At 34.8% G+C, this 24,314-nt stretch overlaps 2 protein-coding genes across 4 annotated transcripts; one reads left to right on the top strand and one right to left on the bottom strand.

Annotated features, from left to right (window-relative positions):
• The first annotated feature begins 1,737 nt into the window (after positions 1-1,737).
• LOC102601509 (uncharacterized) lies at positions 1,738-5,081 on the top strand. Its single transcript, XM_006351861.2, has 3 exons — positions 1,738-2,474; positions 3,609-3,980; positions 4,674-5,081. Exons 1-3 carry the CDS (start codon positions 1,904-1,906, stop codon positions 4,964-4,966), a joined length of 1,236 nt encoding a protein of 411 aa, XP_006351923.1. The 5' UTR covers positions 1,738-1,903; the 3' UTR covers positions 4,967-5,081.
• Positions 5,082-8,643: 3,562 nt separating this feature from the next.
• LOC102584186 (serine/threonine-protein kinase mph1) lies at positions 8,644-23,952 on the bottom strand. 3 transcript variants are annotated; one of them, XM_015310680.1, is made up of 6 exons: positions 23,455-23,952; positions 17,457-17,870; positions 16,245-17,242; positions 12,472-12,672; positions 9,776-9,937; positions 8,644-9,617 (listed from the first exon to the last, which is right to left on the bottom strand). In XM_015310680.1, the coding sequence occupies exons 1-6, from the start codon at positions 23,669-23,671 to the stop codon at positions 9,039-9,041; spliced, it is 2,571 nt and encodes an 856-aa protein (XP_015166166.1). In that variant the 5' UTR covers positions 23,672-23,952; the 3' UTR covers positions 8,644-9,038. The 3 variants fall into 3 exon arrangements, with proteins under 3 accessions (XP_015166166.1, XP_015166167.1, XP_006351871.1); XM_015310681.1 differs by having other exon boundaries at positions 16,245-17,155; XM_006351809.2 differs by having other exon boundaries at positions 16,245-17,173; positions 23,455-23,951.
• Between the last annotated feature and the right edge of the window lie 362 nt (positions 23,953-24,314).

The raw sequence follows: 24,314 nt of genomic DNA, 5'->3' as shown, positions 1-24,314 counted from the left end.
ACATGACTCAAAATTACTACTATTTCATTATAAAATAATAAAAATTCAAAATAAAAGATAAATTTATCAAACTTTGAACCTAAAATTCTCCAAACTAGCGTCATGATACATGGAACCTCACTTTTATTTTTATTTTTTAAAATGAAAAAAGAGATTCACACAAACAAGAAATTGATTAAATCATCACAACAAGTGTGGTTACCGTCAAATGAAGCAGTAGTAATTTATCAAATGAAATTGATAAATTATCGAAATTGATTAAACTATCAGAGCAAGTTTGGCAGCCGTCATTGCAATGAAGCAGTAGTAATCTACCAAATGAAATTGATAAAATGATTAAATTGAGTGATTTTATTGATATAAAGGCCTAAGTTGAGTGATTTTATTGATACAAAATAAAATTTAGTGACTTTTCTAGATAAATTTTTAAAATTGAGTGACCTTTTGATATAATAACTCATTTATTGTGTGTGAGTGCTAATTGGCATGCCATGTGAGATATTCTCAAGTTTTGTCCTAGTCTTAATCTTAACAATTGTTAGTCTAGATCCAATTACTTTCCCTTAGTAGTCAAATGTGACCCCAAAAATTAATGATGCACTTAATTGATCCAAAGTTGAGCATAAAATAATTTTGTATTAATTTTTAGCTTCCCTTAATATAATTTATTTTTAAAGTGATTTTCATTTTACCTCAATATTAGTTCAATTATTATTCATTTTTAAGATCTACTATATAATTGAGATTACTTTGACTTTTTTCTTTTATGTATTATTTTCCTTGTACCGTGTATCTTATAAGTTTGATACTACACATTTTTCATTACATTACATTAGATCAAGCATATGTATCAAATAATGCAAACAGCGATCATAATTTAATTACTCTTTCTAAAGTCTTTAAAATAAAACAAGAATTTGAATGACATATAACATATCAGAATAATTTTTATATATAAAACTAAGGCACTTCCTTAAGTAAGCATTGGCAACCAATAATGGAGGAGTGGAGTTTCATCCTACACTCTAAATTGTCTAAATTATTGCAATAGTAAATATTAGGCCTACTAGGCTAGTCCAATTAACCATTTTTACCCTCAACACAGACACATTAAACCAAAAAAATGAGTACCTAGAGAACTGAAATTTTCTTAATAGTTCACAATCTTAAAATAATTTATTTTCAAAAAATATCCTAAGATTGTATAGTTACATAGGAAAAAACAACAGAAAAAGAGAGCAGTAATGGTTAAAGAGACCATCAACTGTGTAGACATAGTAGTAATTTAACAAGCAGCAACAACAATAACTCATTCAATGTAATTCCACAAATAAAGTCAAAGAAGAGTATGTCGCACGTAGATAGACTTTACCGGTGAAAAAAAGAGCTAGTGAGATTTAAACACCTAAACACTTTAAATTTCACGTGTCTTAGCTTTTTCAAGGCACCTAAAATTACTAGGCTACAACACATTATTGTGTTAAGAATATCCAGAATATATTATTTAACTATTTCATTTATCATTTTACTTGTATATACAATATAATTTTTCAACAAAGGATGTTCAATTAGTGTAGCTCCGGCCCTGAACTTTGCCCCTAGCTTTTTACATGATACATAGATTATTTTCGATAGATCCTCGATATGATTGGTAATAATTAATGAGCAAGGTCCACAAAACCACAATTCAGAATTCTGCATAACAAGAAAAGGACTCTTCCCTCTTTTTACTCCACACTCCACTCCCCCACCTGTTTTCACATTTCATTATTCCAAAGCACATAAAAAATTAAAGCCCTCTCTGGCTGGCTCTGAGACTTAAAAAGAGTAAAAAGAGAGATGCTCATCTTTTTTTACTTATAAAAACCAACACATTACCCTATTATCTCTTATTTTTTTTGCCATGGCCAAAAGCAGAGGAAATCCCAGTATCAAGCACTCCAAAACCAATAAGAAAAAAGAAGAAAAACCACATTCATGGGCAGTTGTAAGAAGCCTCTTTACTTGTAAACATCTACAAGTAATTGCAAGGCCAGATAGCCAACAGCAAGTAATACTAAAAGAAGAGAAAATTAATCCTAAAGGCCAACATGAAGGTGAAGACAATAACAACAACAAGAAGTGCAAGAAAATGAAGTGTTCTGGCTCTATATGTAGTAACACAAAGGTCATGCATAGGCCTGAGCCATCGCCATCGCCTCCTAAAGGACGTAAATTAAATGGCACTAGTAGTTTTTCTTCTTCTTCTGCTTCTGCTTCAGTTTCTTCGTCTTCACTACTCTCTAGTTCACCAGCTACATCGTCGTCGATTAGAGGAATGCCATTCAGGAAACTTTCAGGTTGTTATGAATGTAGAATGGTTGTTGATCCAATAGCTAGGGATCCTTCTTTGAGATCAAATATTTGTGGTGAATGTGGACATATTTTTATGAAAGTTGAGAATTTGGAACTTCATCAAGCTGTAAGACATGCTGGTATGTTACTACTACTGCTGCTCCCTGCGTTACATATTAGTTGATCATTTTACTAAAAATAATTGTTTCATATCAGTTGTCTACCTTACTAAATTAAGAAAATATTAATTGATTTTTTCCTATATTACCCTTACAATTAATCACATGAAACTTTTTAAAGGATGAATTAGTAAAATTATTTTTTTTTATGATTTTTTTAATGTGTGTAAAACGAAAAATGACTAATATGAGATGGAGGAAGTATTTTCTTACTAAATTTTTATTTTATTTTAATTCCTCTGTTTCATCAATGGTTAATACTTTAGTTTAAAAAAGGAATCTCTTTTTCCTCAATTCTTTAGTCAGACTTTTCCATGTAGCCTCGAACTTCATGACCCTTGTCTCCCTCTGGCTGATTGACATATTTTATATTAGTACAATTTTTTGGGTAGGGAGTGAAGTCTAGTCACAATTATTCACTAAATATTTCAAAATAATATAATGTATAGTACTCATTCATAGTGTTTCATATAATATAATATCAAATATGTAACTAATATCATTTCTTCAAAAAAATTAAGTTATTGTTAAGAATATAATTAAATAATGAAAATGTTTCTTTTAACAGTTTAAATTTTTAGATCAGATAATCATACACTTTAATCGTTTTATCACCAGTTTCCTAGGAAGTCCCTATTAATTTACTCTCTCGGTTCACTTTTACTTCTCCATTATTTCAAAAATAGATTTTCACTTTTAATTTTTATTTTCAACATATCAAGAAAATACAAAAAATTTTCTTCATGTTTTACCCTCGGTATTAACTTTTATTTCCAAATCATTTTTCAAAACCTAATAAATATTATACATCAATTAACAAAGTTAGTGTGATGAAATAGTCATGTTAATCACTATATTCTTAAAAAGTATTCCATCTAAATGTGACAAGTAAAAGTGAACGCTAGAAATAATATTGTACACTAACATCCACTTAATTCCATGTATCTCATGCTACAATCGAAAGTTGAGCCGAGTGATAAAGTTTGCGTAAATTCTACGTTCTTCGGATCTCATATTTTGCGAGATTTCTGTGAATATATTATTGTTGTTATGATATATACAATGGAAAATGTTACTAACAATATGAATTGACAGTATCTGAATTGGGTCCAGAGGACACAAGTAGAAACATAGTGGAAATCATATTTCAGTCAAGTTGGTTAAACAAAAAGACCCCAGTATGCAAGATAGACAGAATCTTGAAAATCCACAATACTCCTACAACTATTTCAAGATTTGAGGAATACAGAGAGGCTATTAAGGTTAAGGCAACTAACCTTGTCAAAAAACACCCACGTTGTATTGCTGATGGAAATGAACTATTAAGGTTCCATTGCACAACATTCATGTGTTCACTTGGCCTAAATGGTTCCTCAAATTTGTGTACTGTCCCTAATTGTAACGTTTGTGCTCTCATCAAAAATGGATTCAAGCTAGCTACTACTACTCATCATGGCACAAAGAAAGGTAATTAACTATAGTTTGAAAATCGATCGATTTTCGTTTTATATGTTTCTGAGTTGTAATGGTCAAAATCACACCTAAACTATCATTTTTTCTCGCAAAAGTTCATACATCATGGCATAATACATAAACATGACCCTTAACTTGGTGTCAATTGACAATTATGACCTTTAACTTTGGGTGTGCACAAGTAGGCACTTAAACTTGTATAAAATTGAACAAATAGACACATTCGTCCTACATGGTACCCTACATGTCAATTTTGTGTCCTACATGGCGTCCTACGTGTATTATATCATGCAGGACACATGTGTCTACTTGTCCAATTTTATACAAGTTTAAATGTCTACTTGTGCACACTCAAAGTTGGAGGCATAGTTGTCCACTGAAGCCAAGTTATGTATTATGCCATTATTCATAGTTGCATACTTCAACCATCACTCCCTTTGTATTAAGATGAACCTTGATGTTGAGTTGACCTACACGCGTCTGGTATCAATTGGGAACAAATATTAGATCAACTCAGTATCGAGGTGTGTTTTAATGCAAAGGGAGTGGTAGTTTAGGTAGTTAAATAGAATAATGGATAGTTAAAGTATGTAACTCGCAAAAAGTGATATTTCAGACGTGTTTTTGACTATTAACTCGATATTTTTACTACTTTTGGATCGCGAAAATAATAATAATTTCATGTAGGTATATTGACGACCGCGACGAGCGGGAAGGCGCATGACAACGCGAGAGTGGTGGTGGAGGAGGAGGAGGAGGAGGAGAAGAGGGCAATGTTAGTTTGCAGGGTAATTGCAGGAAGGGTGAAGAAAACTTTGGATGGAAATAATAATAATAATAATAATAACAATAGTAATAATTTGGAGGAATATGATTCTATTGGTGGAGCTGCTGGACTTTATTCCAATTTGGATGAGTTGTATGTGTTTAATCCTAAGGCTATATTGCCTTGCTTTGTTGTCATTTACAAAAGTTTCTAGTCACATTGTAGTAATTAAATTAGGATGTTATCATCATTTTCCTTGATCTTGTTATGTCACAACAATATTTTTCATTTGTTTTGTTCAAATGAATGAAAATGCATGTGTCAATTTGAAATGTACAAGGTTTAATTTGATTATGCTATCTCTACCAAGATAATACTCCTATGTTTCAATTTATGTGACAATTTTCCTTTTATGAGAGTCAAACAGGAAATCTTCAATTTTTTTAAAATGAAATTTATATATTTGTAAACTACATAAAAAGTACTATAAGTCACAAGAATTGACAATTCAAACAATTAAAAGACATATGAAAAATTTACGGTCAAAGATAAACTTGTTAAAATCTCGAAATTCGAAAAGTGTCACGTAAATTGGGACGGAGGATTTCGAAAAGTGTCACGTAAATTGAGACGGAGAAAGTAGTTATATTTGCTACTTAGAAGAATAACTTTTGGAATATTCTAAAGTATCGTTAAATCAAGTGAATCAGATAATGCTAGGGACAATATATAACACTTTTGGTCCCTAACTAAAGTATTTTTCTATTTTTGATCATTGTTGTTTACCCGTAATACGGTACATTACACTTGAATTTCTTAATACGGTTTAAAAGTACACAGATTGAATTGATCTTGTAATGAATTAATAACGAAATAAATGATAAATTTGACTCTATTTTACAAAGAAAGAAAAGAAAATAATTTCAATTTAAGTTTTAATGTTAATTAATTATGTGTAAAAATTAATTACTATAAAGCATCCAATTAAAATATAATATGTGTCTGTATTGATCATCTTTTAATTAAGTATGTTTCGCCTCTCGTATGTCTTCAAGAGAGTGAGCACACTCTCTATGCTACATCAACACTTTAAAATATTTTTATTCCATTTTAAAATAGTTCGAAAAGTAGGTAATAAAACCCCTCCAATAAAGAGAGGAGGTAATTGAAGATATGATTATATTTCAATAGGCACTCATGCATTTTTCCTTTAAGAAACACACATACATATATATACACATTACTTTGTAGCATGACAAAAATTCAAAAAAAAAAGGAGCAAATTGGCTAACTCTGGATCCTGGTATTACAAGCATTCTCTTTTTGTTCTTTCTTTTATTAACGATCAGAAATGTGATCTTTTACTTGACCTTAATTGATATTTATGTCATTTAGTTTTAAGCATATATAAATAGATATTTGAATTTGTATAAAACTAAATAAATAGACACGTGTGTCCTACGTGACATCTTACATGTATTATATCACGTAGGACGTCTATTTATTCAAATTTCAGTATCTACTTGTGCAGACTCAAAGTTAAAAACAAAAATATATGTTAGTTGAGATCAAATATGCATAATACATAAACATGACCCTTAACTTAGCGGCAACCAACAACTATGACCTTTAATTAACTTTGGGTGTGCATAACTAGAAGATACTTAAACTTGTATAAAATTGAACAAACAGACACATTCGTCCTACATGACAATTTGGTGTCCTACATGTATTATGTCATGTAGAACACGTGTGTCTACTTATTCAATTTTATACAAGATTAAGTGTTTACTTGTGCACACTCAAAATTGTCCGTTGAAGACAAGTTAAGAGTCATGTTTATGTATTATACCGATCAAATAAAAGGAGAAGTGACTTGTCTAATTTGGATTCAGTACAATGGTGTAAACTTTTGCAGATTAAAATGGGACATACATTACATCATTAATGATGGGCAGACAATTGGTATCATTTGAGTTCCTTATACTTACACAGTACGTACGTTAAAGAGAGAGTATTTATGCTCTTTGCTTGTCTTTTAGCCTGAACTCATGGTCGCGCGTGGCTTTTTTGCTTTTTGTTACGTTCCCATCCTCTATTTTTTTCTTTTTTTTGGGGACTTGGGATTTTATTTTATTTTATTTTTTACTAATTATTTTAAAAATATTTTGACTCTTGTTTTGTACTACTCATTAGCTCATAATTTGGATATGATGACTTGTTTGACTAAAGTTGAGCAATATAGCATGGGCAATCTCAAAATTTGCGCAACTTATTATCGAATCTAGCTACTAACTTCCTTGTTATGTGAATCTATTTATTTACATTTATTAGGTTCATAGGGAAGTGAGGAGTTTTTTGGGTTCAAACTTCATCAATAATGCAATATCCCTTTATCAAATGTGATAAAAAAAAAATATCAAAAGATCTTTTTGATATAGAATCTAGAAAACATTTAAATGGAGTTGAGTATATATCTTTTTAGGCGTTTGGATATTGAATTGGTTGATATTTATTTTTTTAGAAAATAGCTTTTGAAGTTGAGTTTAAAAAATAGTATGTAAAAGTCGAATTTGTATAGTGATGCTGGTTGTTTAGGAGGAAATAAGATTTCTTGGTCATTTATAAATTGAATATAATTTTTTCAAATTTATTAGGTATAAATTAAAAATGATTATAGCTAGTTCATTGTTTTATTTTTTATATATAAAGTGAAGATCTCTTGTAAAGAAAAAATTGTAAGTGATCTATAAAATCAATTCTCCTATTGTTTGAAGACTGAATTATGAAAGCTCGATTGGGCCTCAATCGATAGTCTTCCTTTGTTTTGCGGCAATTTTTAAGTTAGCACCCGTTTCAACATGCTCACTTGATTCCAATAAAAACAGAAAAAAAGATGCATGACTCAATTTACTTGATTTTTAGTGTTCATTACTTTGGTCTACTAGTGTAAATATCCGCTCTAGTACACATAATAGCATATACTAAGCACCAAAATTGCTATACAATATTATAATTGTGCAATAGGCTTACCTTTGTTAGATGTACTGTTTTTTAAGTTTAATTAGAAATTCACTGATCTGAATAATAAATACCTTTTGCAATCGACAATCCCGTTACGACCATATTTTTCTTCTCTTTGTTTACACCATTTTATTGTGATATATAAGGTGCAATAACTTTATGAATTATGAAGTTATGATCATAGACTCAAAATAAATTGGATCAAACCAATTCACCTTAATTACAAAGATTTATCAGGTTTTGGATACAACTATTCAACTTTGTATTCATTTTTTAAAAAAAATATTCTTCGCATGTCCATTTGTATTATTGTCATTTTTAGGACTACTAAAATATTTAAAGAATAAAGGTAGGGTACAGTTATACAAGAATAAGGATGATAATTTAAAAGTAGATAAATCTATTTTTTACAGATCAACCGTATGATGCAAATCCTTTTATTTTTCTTAGGTATCACCTTGTCTCAACCAGTGTTTTAAAAGGCGAGGGCAAGAAACAGAGCGTTTTATTTAGCACGAACAAAGCATAAGCCTAGAGGCATGAGGCAAAAGCCACATGGATCTCTAATTTTTAAATTTATAATATAGTCAAAGAGACACAATCTATGTAAGAACGGTTAGGCAAGTCCGAGTATTGGACAGTAGGCGTGTTTAGAGCTTAAGTCTCACAAAACTAATCCCCATACTTGAGCCTCAAGGCATTTTGCATGTCAGCTGGGCGAGTCCCAGAATTGTCTAACTCAAATGTAGAGAAAGGAAGCTTTGTCTCATTTTTAAATAGCTAAGCTTGAGTAGTTTAACTCAGTGAAGCTATTGAAGAACATATGGTGTTGCATTTCCAACTCCACTACTGAAAGAGAATCAATAACACAACCCTTGTATCCAACTGAATAAGATAAATCAAGAATGTGCTTGTTTATTCTACATCTCTTGCTTCTATTTTGATTTACCAACACGATTTCTTAGGTGGAAAGACTATAAAATTATAGTAATCATTAGATGAAAATGGCATCTTACCAACTCTTGCACATACATAGGGATCCTCTTTCTTAGGCAAAGTTACAACACTTCTTCACCTATTATCTGCAAACCACTTTAAGAAAACAAAACCAGGTGGCAATGCCCACTTTGTTTTGAGTAGCTTTTGTATACACATCAGTAACTTGGCAGAAGACTTTAAAGATGGAGACAGATATGTAACTGCCCAATACCTTAAAGAACCTACGACTGAAGAATGCTAAAATATATAAATCATCTTTAACATTACATCTTTGTTCCTCTTTCTGAGTTTCCCAACTGTTCTTGGAGCTGAAGACAGAGGGCAGAGACATCACCAAGCAACTTCTGGTATTGGCATACGGGTAATGCCTCATGCGATACTTGACTGGGGTGCACTAGTAAATTTTGGAGTTGCAGGCATAGCGTTGATGCCTTACTATCGTTTTCACATGATTTAGCAATTAATTGAAGCAGTGTACAGGTTTGCTCAACTGGAGCAGGCAACTGTGGTGGAACAGGGGGAACAAGGAATGGATGTTGGAGTAGCTCAGGAATCCTCCATCTTGCATTTCGGTCCCATGCAAGACACTTCTTCATAAGATCAAGTAGCCAGGGGTTGGACAAAGGTTCATATGCGATTGCATGGTTTGGATTTGTTATAACTTTGAATTTCGCCCAGAAAGTTTTGAATTCTGAAAAGGGTGTTCTCCCGTAAACCATTTGGTAAAGGATGCATCCCAATGACCAGATATCTGAGGGCCGACCACACTTTATAGTATTTCCATTTGCATCTGTCTCATTACACATAAAAGCTTCAGGGGACATGTAGCTTAACGTACCCACCTGTATAGAATTACATCCACTAAGAAAACAGGGAAGAAGTTGACATTGCTGATTACTATATCTTTATCTTCTTTTGGCAGAACACTTCTTTTCTTTTAGATGTCGGGGTGGGGCAATCAAATGCATTCCATGTACTCGTAAGAAAAAGAGTAAACTACCTGTGAATCACGTTGAATGTTGGTTGTGTCACACATTATAGCCTTTGCTATACCAAAATCAATCAGCTTTAACGAGCCTCTGACAAGAAGGAAATTAGCTGGCTTTAGGTCCGAGTGGACTATCCGTTCCTCGTGTATGGTGTTAACAGCAAGAAGTATTTGCTGCAAAGTATGTTTAGAACTTTTGAGTACAATTCAAATATATTATAAATTTACCAGATTTTAAATCTGGATAATGTACAACATACAACAGTAGTACATGAATTTAAGGTGGCCACGCCAGTCCTACTATTCTTAGATGGAAGATACCAAAGGGGTCCTAAAGTTCTTCCATCGACAGAAGTTTATAATTTAAAAAAAAAACAATACTTACAAGTTACAACCAAATGAGCCAGGTTTATCTTATCAAAAAGACATAAAATATAAAATAATTATTAAAATTAAAGTAATAATAAACAATAATAATAATAATAATAAATGAGTCAGGTATACAGGCTGGTACCGAAAGATTTTTTCTTTAACTGGACTATCCCTAATAATTTGAATCCAAAATCATATTATGAAGAAACTAAAGCATAAACAAAACATACTGTAAATAAGAAGTGTTCGCAGATTGAGATAGAAAAGTGACTATCTCAGTTACTCAAAAAGCAACTGACCAAAGTTTTTTGAAATTATAGCATGAAGAAATTTAAGCACAAATAAAACATACTGTAAATAAAAAAGTGACTCAAATTATCAAAAAGCAACTGACCAAAGTTCTTTTGTTCTGTTGTTCATAGCATTTAAAGATATACAGGACAGAGACAGATTCCTGAATTGGCTTTGGTTCAATGATGACCAGTTTTTTTTTTTTTGATAACCAAGAAATCCGTCTGTGACCCGCCCTTTAGACCAATCACAGCCTTCTAAACTCGGTGGATAATGGGCCCGCCCCTCTACCCTTCTCCACTTAAATACCGGGCTTCGCTTTGCATGGTGTGGGGCTTGAACCTGCGACCTAAGCCACAAATCCTCCACCTTTTGCCACTTGAGCTAGGCCTTGGGGGCGATGACCAGTTTCAGTTACCTTAAAAGCAACATGGAGCTCCTCTTCCCCTTCCCCTTCCCTTGGATGGTTTACAAAAGTTTTTCTCAGATAAAGTATCTTGCCTTAGGTTTATCTCTAGCTACATGACTTTTAGTTGAATATGGAATTGCATACACCTTAAAATTGATCGAATGAAGAGACTTTAAGGAGATCAAATATCTACTACTCCTGGAGCAAATAATATTGAGGTTCAAGAGCTCTCAAGACATAATACTGAGAATGGCCATTGAAAGCACATTCTTAACAAGAGAAGATCAGTACTTATCTTCAACAAAATTCCGAGAAAAGTACTACCGGATTCAATCAGTTTTGACCTTCATGAACCTTAAACATATACACTAAGCTAGTGTCTGGCCATAGATTTTGGGAGTAGATTTTGAATTTTATCTTCGAAAATCTATTGGCAATGAAATTTGATAAGATTTTGAAAATCTGATCGTCAAAATCTCCAGGAATAAATACGTAAACTGCAAGTAGCATAATGATGGACATTGAAGTTGGGCATAATTAACATTGGCCAAATACATACTTTACCCCTCCACGCAAATTCCTATTACACTCCCTTTCTTTGTGAGCATCCTTTTACAACTTAATTTGTAAGGTTCATCTCCAAAATCACCCTGAATGGCCTAAGACAACTCACACAATACGTGTTATAAAGTAAAAAAAATAAAAAATATATTATTTTTTTTTAAAAAAAGAAAGAAACAAAACTACCATCCGCTTGCCCAAATTTCACCTATTTCTCTTCCTTCATGTTCAACCAACAATGGCAAGCGGATATTTTCCATTCCCAATTTTCAGTCGTCATTATCCAACATCTTCCGCAATCTCCACTACCCAACTCCCAAAAAAAGACAGGAGGAGAAAAACCAACCAAGAAAAGAGCGAAAGGACCATAAAAATGCACATTTCGCTGCTGCGTGGTTTTCCACTCAAAATCTCCCACATTACCAGTCAGTAGGCTATAACAATCTTTTCTTTTTTTGATAACCGTGGTGTCCAAGCCAACTTGCGCGCACCTCAACTAATTCCACAGGATACCTGCCACCAACAAGAGGTACGAGGTAATTGTATCCACCAAGGCAAGGACAGGTGGGGGAAAATCACCTAGTGTTTTTGCCTCTGTTGGGATATGAACCTGAAACCTCGTGGTTCTCAACCCACTTCACTGACGACTAGGCCACACCCTTGGATGCTACAAGTCTTTTCTTCATCACTACTACCAAGGAAACTTATATGTGATTATTTTGTTGTTCTTCATGTACATGACACATGTGGTTTAGGGGAGTAACGGCTCCACTTTATACAAGTTGGGTGTGTGTAGAAGGATGCCTGCAAAGAAAGATATGTACAAGCCTACAAGGATTTCAAGTTTAGGGGGTAAAGTATGTATTCAGGCATTAATATTGAATGCCGAAGTAAGACAGATACAAGGGCATAGAAAAACTGTCTACATGTTATTCATAAGACACTATACAAGAACCTGTAGTAATGAAACAACTTAAGATTAGAAAATGAATCCTCAGTAAAGATTAGGTCATGACAGCAACTTTGTAAAAATAATCTGTAACAGCAGATAAAGGCGAAAATAGAAGGAATTGACCTGCCAGTAAAATCGAAGCCAGTTTTCATCAATAATTGAATCAGAGCCATCTAGTTCCCTCCATTTCTGAGACAGCATATGAGCCAAATCAATTTCACCGTATTCGAGAACCATGTATATGTATCCATCTTCTTTGACTCTTGTTTCATTATTACTCATCGAGCCATTCATGACTTCATCTAGTAAATTTTTATCTGTAACCTAACAAACAAGTGGATGTCAGTATTTGCTCCAAAAACTAAACAGCAAATTCCTAAAACCCTAGATGTGAACCCTCAACACTAAATGCAGACACATAAGTTTTAACCGCTTTGATAAGCCTATAGCTTTTGTTGAGGAAGCTAAGTTAGCAATTTAAACAGAGTCATATCTAGAGATAATCAATCACAACGTGATCTCAAAAGAAATGCAGCAACCCAACTTCTGTTTAATAAATTCATACGATTTGAATTTCTCAAGGCCTAGGAGATCTGTCTATCAGCCTAAAATGTAGATACTACTTTTCATTACAGACTTCATGTTCGGACTTCAGAGTTCAAAATCAAGGAGTATCATTAAGAATATTATTTAAGATTTTCTTAAAGACTATATTATGGTCAAGAAAATCATTAAGATATATGTCGTAATAATTAGAATCTCAGGAATTAGGAAACTTTGAGCTCATAATTCCTATATAAGGAGCGCTATTGTTTGTTATAAACCAATTTTGAAAAAAGAGTGATCTTTCATTTTTTTTCTATGGAAAAGCAAGTACTAAGCTCCTTGCTTAGTTCTCATCCGTGGAGTGGCAAGGAACTCAACATGGAAATATTCATTTCCAGATTCATGGACATTCATATAGCAGTACTAAAACATAACTACAAGTTTCTTGAATGTACGCCGCCAACAGTGAGACGTATGAGAAAGAGAAAATTATAGCTATATTTGAAACTAGCTGTCTAATTCCAGCATATTTAATGTGGTAAATCTCAAGGCCGCACTCAAATTGTACACTATTAAGATAAGTTATTTGTGAACTGATATTAGCATGCTTGAATGTTCTAGTTCTCACTTTGATCAGTGCTAGTATAAGAAGTTAATGAATTGAAATAACTTTTTCCCAGAGTAACTGCCCTCCCCCCAAACACTACTCTTTAAATCAACCAAATTTTCCAAATGCCTAAGCATTCTTATCAATCTGATGGTGTAGAATTATTGGATGATGTTCACCGTTGGACTGCTTCACCTAAAGCAAGCTTCTTTTTCTTTGTCTATTATCTTTTAGCAGACAATTGACACACGAAACTAGATTGAACAATTGAGAAGCACTCTAGAGAACAAATGTTTAGAATAAGTAGAAGTAAGACTGGATATATGCATTGCAAGTTTAGCCAACATAAGAAAGAGTGACGTTATTGTGAGATTAGATGGGGACTATGGCATCTAAATACAAACAATTCGTCCATCAAGGCTTGATGCTCGAGGAGAATGATATGATAGTCAAAGAACATAATCAAAATAAGATGGTTGAAATTAAGAAATTCTATCAGAGAGTTATGTGATAGGAAGATACCTACCAAAGTAAAAATCAAATTTGATAAAACACTTGTAAGACTAACAATGTTATATGGGATGAATGTTGGACCTCTAAGATCCAACGTATGCACAAGATGACTGTCAGAAGGTGTTTATAGACATTATGATAGATGTGCAATCATAAAAGATTAGACAAGATTAGAAATAGTCACATTTGTCAGAAGGTGCAAATAACATATATGGAGGATAAATGAGCTATATGAGGTCGCTTGAGAAGGCTTTCTTTTCCGGGGAAAAGGGTCATATATGTCCTCTACTATTGAAAAATTATAATATTACCCTTCGTTTGTACTATCAGTCCATATATTCCCCTACAATCATAAAAATGGCTCAACTTTGTCCTTCCTTTGTTAATCCCATCCATTTTAGTCACATGGCATGTCAACTCATCACACCAACCCTTCTTCTTCCACCATCACTCAAAGTCACCAACACACAACATGACAACACCTTTACCACATGTACCATCACCACCAACATAAACCATCCACCCGTCATCTATTTCTTTTTCATTAGTCTTAAATTAGTGGGACTCGAGCTATGGCCTTTCATTAGTCTTAAAAGAGATACATATGCACACATACTTGGGATATGAACATATGTTGGATTCGTGACATGTTCAAGAACATTATAATTTCTGCTTTCAAAAATGCTTTTAGTGGATGTATGGACTAACTTCAAGCTTGAGGAACATTAGAACAGTCACCATTTCAGATATATATACATTCTAGTATTGGCCCTATGTTAACTGCCTTATCATTTTCAACAGTGAGTAAATTTCTTTTTGAAGCATAGCCATGTCTTTATGCATCATTAGTTGTTCATTCTTTCACACACAAAAAAAGTTTGTTTTGCACAAATGCCAGCATAAAGTTTCAAAATTCTATTTAATGGAAGATATGAAGGAAAGCTCTAAACTTTATCAACAACATAAATTAATTCTAGTCCATGTCTTTCTTCGAAAGAAAAAAATCTCTAGTCTATGTCAGGTAAAAAAGTAAGCACATTTAATTTGGCTCATGTCAATCAACTCAACCACAAATAAAGTATTCCTCCTAACATATGTGACTAGCAGATCACTGGTAAGGTCCTAATGTTTCAAGTATCAGAGGAAACAATGAATATTTAGAAATCAACAATATACCAAAATCACTTGGATGAGACAAGATAGAAAATCAAATGTTAACTAGCTTGAGTCCAGCCTATTTAAGACTAATGGAAGATCACTACAAGAGAACATGCAATTTGCTTGGGAATTTAGCTGCGAAAATAAATTCTAGCTGAAATAAATGTAACTAATGGAGGAAGGCAAATTTGAGTCATTGTTATGACGGAAGGGGCATATATGAACTGATAGTCTAACAAAGGGTAATGTTACAACTTTTTCAATAGTAGAGGGGCAAATACAACTCTTTTCCCTTTATTTTTGATAAGGAACTCTTCTCTTTTTTTAAAGGCAAGGTTGCTTGAGACAGTTGGATTATGTTCTATGTTGACCTCCAAATGCACTAGTTTGTGGTGTGAAACTATGATGAGTGAAGGTGTTAAAAAGGGACGAGGTAGACCTAAATTCACATAGAAGGAAATTGTCCCAATAGACCTACAATCTCTTGGAATGCATGCAAACTAAGCGAAAACCGAGCATAATGGAAGAAAAAGATCTATATAAGGGGATATCAATTAGTTGGGATTAAAACTTAGGCATGTAGATACTTTTACTATAGGTTCAATATCAGCTAGGAATCATTAGTCTCGTTTAGAAACTTGAAGGGTAGTGAAAATGTTGAGAACTTCTAGAGTTATAAACCCTATATTATTGATTATTAGATTGAGACGGGTATGAATGGAGTGACATGGATAGTAAGTATTTATATAAAGTCCCTAGGTAGTTGGGGTTGAGGGGTAGTTGTGTTTACTTTTTAAGCATTCTTAACGTATGCAGCTTTTCCTAGAGGTAATCCTGGGAAAATCAAGCCGCTGTAATGCTCCATCAGCATGTTTAATGATATAACACTGATTAGCAACTAACATCATCCTTCTGATAGCTTCAAAATGTTTTCAATTGTTTCACCCATGAAATACCACTAATTTTGAAAAAAAAATCACCTGACCTCTACAACCAAAACATAAAATAGAGTTAAACCCCAGTAAAAGGATACTGTTTATGGAAATCATGAACGCTATAGTAAAGTACGTACCTCATAGTCAATTAGTTGAATGATGTTGTTCTTTCCCTTCAGTCTCTTTAAATACTCAATTTCCTGACAAAACCCATATGCAGTAGCATAGTCACGACCTTTAAGTTTGATTTTCTTCAAGGCATAAATTGAACAATCTGATGCAATAACTTTGTGGACCTCACTACTTCCACCACTACCTATCTTGCCAAGCCTTTGGTAAAGCTTTCCGTTAACTTTGAAAAATGTATCAGGATCATAACCTTTTTTACGAGACGAAGATGTTGCTTTACTACCCACACTTTTTTCTTGCTTTTCAGACTTAGAAGGTTCCAACTTCATGTTGGAAGATGAAACTTTTGACAAGGGAGCTTCAGATTGTATATCCGTAACACATTCTTTGGCTGAGTTATCCTCGAGAGGGGAAGTATCTTTAGGCATGTCACCTTTAATCAGCATACTATTCTTCGGCCCTTCAGCCAGATTAGGTCTCTTAACTTCTGAATCAGTTTCAGTGGTAGAACTAGGTACAGCAATAGCTGTCTGATCAGCTGAAAGCCTGTTTTCATTCTTTGGAACAGGATAAGAAGATTGCATCAGATGTTCAGATTTCAGTTTACGTTCCCCCAGTGACTCCATAGAGTTGCTTGCAAGATGAGATTGTGGACAATAGGTTGTTGAGTTTAGCATGGGAGCAGATGTCGAGTTTATCAACGTAGTTGTAGTGCAGCTTGAACCAACCACTGAAGCTTGAGTCATGGGGTGGCTCAAATCATTCCGTAAGAAGTTCCTGAATTGGTGAATCTGATCTGCAACTCCTAATGTTCTATTTGCCAATAGAGAGGAATTCCCGTTACCATCCACATCGGTGGTATGAATATTTTGATCTCTCAAGACTTGGCTAGCTGCAGTGACAGCCTCCATCTGATTTCCTACATCCCAATCCATTTCTGTCAATGTAAGTGAATTCACATAAGACCACAAGTCCTCTGTTCCAGTGACCATTCGGTCATTGACACCTGCATAAAGCATATACATGTACTATAATGTGCAAACTACTAAGCAGACCTAGTTTGCAGTAGGTCATCCAGTAAGACATCCTTCAGTTAATAAATAAGCACTAACAGATTATTCAGTTGACAACATATGGAAAAGCTCAAGATATGTCTAAGAGAAAAGATGGTCATATGCATTGAAGTTAGTGGAGTTCATAAATGAACCATATTACATTACCCTGAGACCTGGAAGTGCTATCAGCAGCAAAATGGACCTTCTTCTGCCCTTCAGCCAATAAAACATGCTCACACTCTGTTCCCAAGGAAGCAGATGTAATGTTGCTTCTATGACCAGTGAAGGATCTTGGTTGATCTCTCAAACTATTGAATGAATTATAATTCTCTTCATGCACGTCTACTGTGGAACCATACTCCGAAGGTGGCATAGATGCATCCTCTTGAGCTTCTACAGTGTCAGAGCCAATGTTCTTTGGTTGTGAAATACATTCCATTAATCTGTGACTCAGGGGAATTTCATCTTGGGTCTTCTTTGCTTCAACTGTACAATCTGTATTCACAGTAGAGCCTCTTGATGCTTGCCGCACAGGAGCTACCGATCTCCTTGGCATAATACCATTTGATTGCATTGTACCTAAAGTATTCTCATGTTAGATCTCTTGGCTTTGAAAGTTGTCACCGAGTAGTGAATCAAAATGGCCAAGCGCCAACATTTTGGGGAAAAGGGAAACAAAATAAGACAACAAAAAATGATAAGAGAAAAAGCTCTTGAGGCCCAACTTTAGAGGAACAGAAAGCAATTTCTAAACAACTAAACAAATATGCAGCAGATGTATTTAAGAAGGAAAAGGATAACTTACATACAGAAACTGTAAGATCATAAGATCACCACTGGGAGGATAGTGAAAGTTGTAGTGATAAGATTTGGTGAAATCAGATGTAATTAATATTTACTAATATCAATATAACAATATTAGTAGCTTAATGGAAATGATGACATGCTGCCAATCATTAGCAAATAAGTACCAGACTGCCAGGGAAAAAACACAAAACTTAAGACTGTCGGACATTTATAAAATAGAAAACATGAGAGCTTCTATGATCCCCTCCATTCCCTAGCAGAGCACCCACTTCGTCTCCGACTAATTCTAAAAGGTGCACAACTATTCTGAAGACTTGTCACCTTTTTTATCCTATCGATCTTCTTTACATGATGTCTATCTTGAATTACTGCTCATAAGCATCTCAATAGCTACTTGGAAATGAGGTGCGAGTACAGGCATCTGGTCATGTGCAAAATCCAACTGCAAGACTACTAAGGCCACAATGTTGCTTAAGCTATCACAACATTATGGCCGAGAAATCCATCTAGAGCCGACCTTTTGGGTCAGCCACAACCTTCAAAACTCGGGGATGATGGGCCCGCCTCTTGACCCATCTCCACCCAAGTATAGGACTAAGTTTGGCGCAGGGCTATAACTTGTGACCTACAACATAAATCCCTCAACCTCTGCCAATTGAGCTAACCCCGAGAGGCTAGAGCGAAGGACAAAGTGCAATTTTTTTTTATAAAGCAAGTGGTATTAATAACAGCATCAAGAAGATGCAAGAATTACAAGATATGGCATTTGAGTTTACAAAAAAAATCTCTAGCTGAGTGTACAAACTATCTAAGTAGAACTAGTGAGTTAATAAAGTCCTGTTGTTTTGCATTATCATTAGGATACATGTTGGACCAACTAAACAAATTGGCAATACACCTAGTGAAAAATGCCTAAAGCAGTTGACTCCTCATCAAAACATCTTCTACTCCTCTCTAACCAAATACACCAAAATAAACAAGCAGGTATCATGATCCAGATCTTCTTGATGGCTTTGTCAACTCTCCATAGGCTCCCAACTCCCATAAGCATCCTTAACTGAGAGGGGTGTAATCCAATTGAAACCAAATAGACCAAAAAACATACTCTATAATTCTGAGGGGCCACCTCACAATGGAGAAGAAGGTGTATGGGGTTTCAACCTCTTTTTTGCACATATAGCATCTGTTTGGGAGCTATTCTTTATGTTGTCTTGGGTAAGATATGCCTCATATAGAGTTTTCCAAGAAAAACAAACAACCTTAGGTGGTAGCGTGGTCCTCCAAATGAGTTTCCGTGGCCAGTTATCTATCATGGAGTTTCTAGAGCACAAATGTTGGTACCCTTCCTTGACTGTATAAACTCCTCCTTTCTAGTGTCCCCATGTGAGCTTATCAACTGCCTAAGGATTAATGTGACAATGTTATAGTCTTGCAAAAAAGATCTACCAGATCATTCACTTCCCAATCGTACATATTTCTTCTAAATACCATGTCCCAATTGGTCCCTTTTCTATTAGTAGTAATAACAGAATTGGGATCTTGAGCAATTCTAAACAAATCTGGGAAATCCTCCTAAAGAGTGTTACTGCAAGCCATTTGTCTGTCCAAAATTTTAGGAGTGAACCATTGCCCAATTCAAAGTAAGCATTTTGATCAAATGTGCCCCACAACATCCTAATACCCTTCAACAGTCTCACTCCATAAGAAAGTTTAGTGGTATCTGTGCACCATTGATTCAGCCTTCCATGCTTAGCTATGATGACCTCTTTCCAGAGCCCTGCGTCTTCCAAGTTGTATCTCCAAAGCCACTTCATCATCATATTTTTGCAGTGGGCAACAAGGTTCTTAATGCCAAGACCTCCTTGGTATTTTGGTTGTGTGACCTTCTCCATAAGAAAGTTTAGTGGTATCTGTGCACCATTGATTCAGCCTTCCATGCTTAGCTATGATGACCTCTTTCCAGAGCCCTGCGTCTTCCAAGTTGTATCTCCAAAGCCACTTCATCATCATATTTTTGCAGTGGGCAACAAGGTTCTTAATGCCAAGACCTCCTTGGTATTTTGGTTGTGTGACCTTCTCCATAAGAAAGTTTAGTGGTATCTGTGCACCATTGATTCAGCCTTCCATGCTTAGCTATGATAACATCTTTCCAGAGCCCTACCTCTCCCATGCTGTATCTCCAAAGCCACTTCATCATCATATTTTTGCAGTGGGCAACAAGGTTCTTAATGCCAAGACCTCCTTGGTATTTTGGTTGTGTGACCTTCTCCATAAGAAAGTTTAGTGGTATCTGTGCACCATTGATTCAGCCTTCCATGCTTAGCTATGATAACATCTTTCCAGAGCCCTACCTCTCCCATGCTGTATCTCCAAAGCCACTTCATCATCATATTTTTGCAGTGGGCAACAAGGTTCTTAATGCCAAGACCTCCTTGGTATTTTGGTTGTGTGACCTTCTCCCATTTGATGAGGTGAAATTTGTGTTCCTCTATTGCCTTCCCAGAGGAAGGTCCTTCTTAACTTGTCAATCTGTTCTATAATCTCAGTTGGCATTATGAACAAGGCCATGAAATAAGTAGGTAAGTTGTCTAGAACATTATTGACAAGTGGTACTCTACGTCTCTACCACCAAAGGAGATATATTGTCTTTGCCATGTTGTCAACCTCTTCTCAAACTTTTCAATAGCCCCAGTCCATATTTCAATGGATTCATACTGGCCACCCATAGGAAGACCCAAATATGTGGAAAGAAAATGAGCCAATGTTACAGCCCATGATATCGGCCAGCTCATCCAGGTTTAAAACTTCATTAACTAGGTAGATAGTTCTCTTTAGCATATTCATGTGGAAACTTGAAATAGCATCAAAAAAAACAAAGTACAATTTTCTTTGCAGATTCTATCTGTTATTCGCCCTGCACTATACCCTCAAGACATTTTCAGAATATTATTAGAAAATATGGCTGCTTCTGATTGTTTTCAAGTCCTATATAAGTAATACACTTGTATACATGTCTAATTCATTCATAGCAAAAAGCAAGAATACCATTTGGCGCCGCAATTCCAGGCATATTATTCTTCAAAGTAATGCATTCAATTGCAACTTTAACTTAATCATCAAATAATCCTATCAAACTTCCTGTAGATCTGTACTCTTCCTCGAGAAAGGACAAGATATGGATGTAATTCATATTGTTGTCAAAGGCGCATTTAAGCCCTGAAGAGAGGTTCAGAACGTGTTGAGCGCTTCGCCTCACTTACTGTGTTTCAGTGTCGTCATTTAGGTTCGAACTTCTAAGACATAATTTTCCTTGTCAATTAGCCTCTTCTGAAAGGGTGACACTAAACAATTGATATTTCACATTATCATAAAAAAATCAACTTTTTTGTTCATATATTTGTCATTCATGCTTATAATTGTTAATCTTGGACTAAACATACTATATATTTGTATTTTTCACCCTTTGTACCTTTTTTTAGTGAAATTTGTGTTCCTCTATTGCCTTCCCAGAGGAAGGTCCTTCTTAACTTGTCAATCTGTTCTATAATCTCAGTTGGCATTATGAACAAGGCCATGAAATAAGTAGGTAAGTTGTCTAGAACATTATTGACAAGTGGTACTCTACGTCTCTACCACCAAAGGAGATATATTGTCTTTGCCATGTTGTCAACCTCTTCTCAAACTTTTCAATAGCCCCAGTCCATATTTCAATGGATTCATACTGGCCACCCATAGGAAGACCCAAATATGTGGAAAGAAAATGAGCCAATGTTACAGCCCATGATATCGGCCAGCTCATCCAGGTTTAAAACTTCATTAACTAGGTAGATAGTTCTCTTTAGCATATTCATGTGGAAACTTGAAATAGCATCAAAAAAAACAAAGTACAATTTTCTTTGCAGATTCTATCTGTTATTCGCCCTGCACTATACCCTCAAGACATTTTCAGAATATTATTAGAAAATATGGCTGCTTCTGATTGTTTTCAAGTCCTATATAAGTAATACACTTGTATACATGTCTAATTCATTCATAGCAAAAAGCAAGAATACCATTTGGCGCCGCAATTCCAGGCATATTATTCTTCAAAGTAATGCATTCAATTGCAACTTTAACTTAATCATCAAATAATCCTATCAAACTTCCTGTAGATCTGTACTCTTCCTCGAGAAAGGACAAGATATGGATGTAATTCATATTGTTGTCAAAGGCGCATTTAAGCCCTGAAGAGAGGTTCAGAACGTGTTGAGCGCTTCGCCTCACTTACTGTGTTTCAGTGTCGTCATTTAGGTTCGAACTTCTAAGACATAATTTTCCTTGTCAATTAGCCTCTTCTGAAAGGGTGACACTAAACAATTGATATTTCACATTATCATAAAAAAATCAACTTTTTTGTTCATATATTTGTCATTCATGCTTATAATTGTTAATCTTGGACTAAACATACTATATATTTGTATTTTTCACCCTTTGTACCTTTTTTTATTAAAGCTCACATGTTATTTGTGCTTAACGCCACAGGGAACCTTATAGTTTCTTTGCGCTTTATGCTTTTGATTACACTAGTAACTCAGTTGCATTTTTCCTTTAGAGCTCCAATTGAACAGAGCCCATGTGCTGTCTTTTCAATGATAAACTACATACTTCAGTAACTTTAAGAAGGAAAAAAAAAACATACTTCAATAACCTAAAGCCTCAACCTTTCAAATTCACGGAACTGAAATAGCAATTTCAACAATAAATGCCTAAATAAAAGATGAGAAAAGACAACTTCCACGATGAATCAAGTACCTCCATGACTTCCAGCCAAAATATACCGAACCTAATAACTCAACAACTAGGAATAGGCGTGCCATAATGATATGGCAAGCTCACTAATACATGTGGCTTTTATACTAGCACACCGAGTAGAAAAGGAAAAAAAATGAAGCAGACAGATAACACTACAGAAACACAAGTATTCCTTAAACTCCTACAAATTAAATTGATAACATAAAAAACTGCAAAACCTGGTCCTAATAAGCCCACAAGAAGAAGATAAAACTCAAGTACATGATAAAACATGCAAAGATTACACTTCTGCCTTTCTTTCCCCATTGTCATTTTCTCTTAACTGAAGTTACCAGATAGTGGCATCAACAGGGTAAAACTCCCAAAGCCAAAGTTTTCATAGCTCAAAATTACACAACTACCAGAAATTGAATGGATATGTCACCACAAACCGTACACACTTACACTTTAGAGCAGTAAACCTAGAGATAAAAGCCCTAATAGCAAAAATATTTGACAAAAGATATTTAATCAAAAAGCCCTAAAAAGGTAGTGGCAGCATAAGTGGAACAGTGAGAATAGTTACCCCGAGGACGAGGGCGTTTGAAGGCGGCTTGAATGTGACGGAGGAAATCCGGTGGAGAAGATGAGGAGGAAGACGTCGTCGTCGTTGTTGTTGAAGAGAGTGTAAAGGAACGGCTGACATTAGCGGATTCTGACGGATCGATTGGAAGAATGGAAATGGGCTTGGACGCTGCTGCTGCTGCTTCTGGTCCTAGAAGGTTCGACTTCTCACCTTCCATTGATCAATTGCAACTTGCATTTCTCTCCAATATGTTCACTACATAGTACTACTACACAATTGACTAATAAAAGTATCATATGCATCCACACCTACCCAAATATATAGAAACAGAGAGAAACAGAGAGATGAGATCTATATAGTGCTTAGTTTATGAAAATGGTGATGAATCTGTGGATCCATGAACACCAAATTGAAAAGAGAGAGAGAGAGAGTTTAGAGCTTCTCTAAAGTTCAAAAATGGTGTCTTGGCGCTCCTCAACTGTGGGCTGCTTCCTTTGCACTTTGCCTGTGTCTCATTTTGCACTTTGCCCCCTTAATGTGTCTCATTTTGCACTCTGCACTCTATCTTATTTTATCCTTTTCTTATGATATGGCCCCGAGTGCTTTCAAGTTTCAAATATGATCTATGGAGAAAATATTTCAAACGGTCCTTGACTTTTTAGAATGTCATCTTAGTAACTAAATTTGGGTATGTTCATACCATAAATTATCTACTCAAAATAGTTACTTGGATAATAGGAATTACTAGCAGATAACTTTTCAGAACCTGTATATATATTTACTAGTAAAATTATATGCGCCTCGCGCGGAAATTTAATATTACGGAATTTATAAAAGGTGAAATGGTATGATAGACTCTT

Source organism: Solanum tuberosum, unplaced genomic scaffold (assembly GCF_000226075.1).
Source record: "Solanum tuberosum cultivar DM 1-3 516 R44 unplaced genomic scaffold, SolTub_3.0 scf00134, whole genome shotgun sequence".
Taxonomy (NCBI): Eukaryota; Viridiplantae; Streptophyta; class Magnoliopsida; order Solanales; family Solanaceae; genus Solanum; species Solanum tuberosum.
This window is presented reverse-complemented; position numbering and strand designations above follow the sequence as displayed.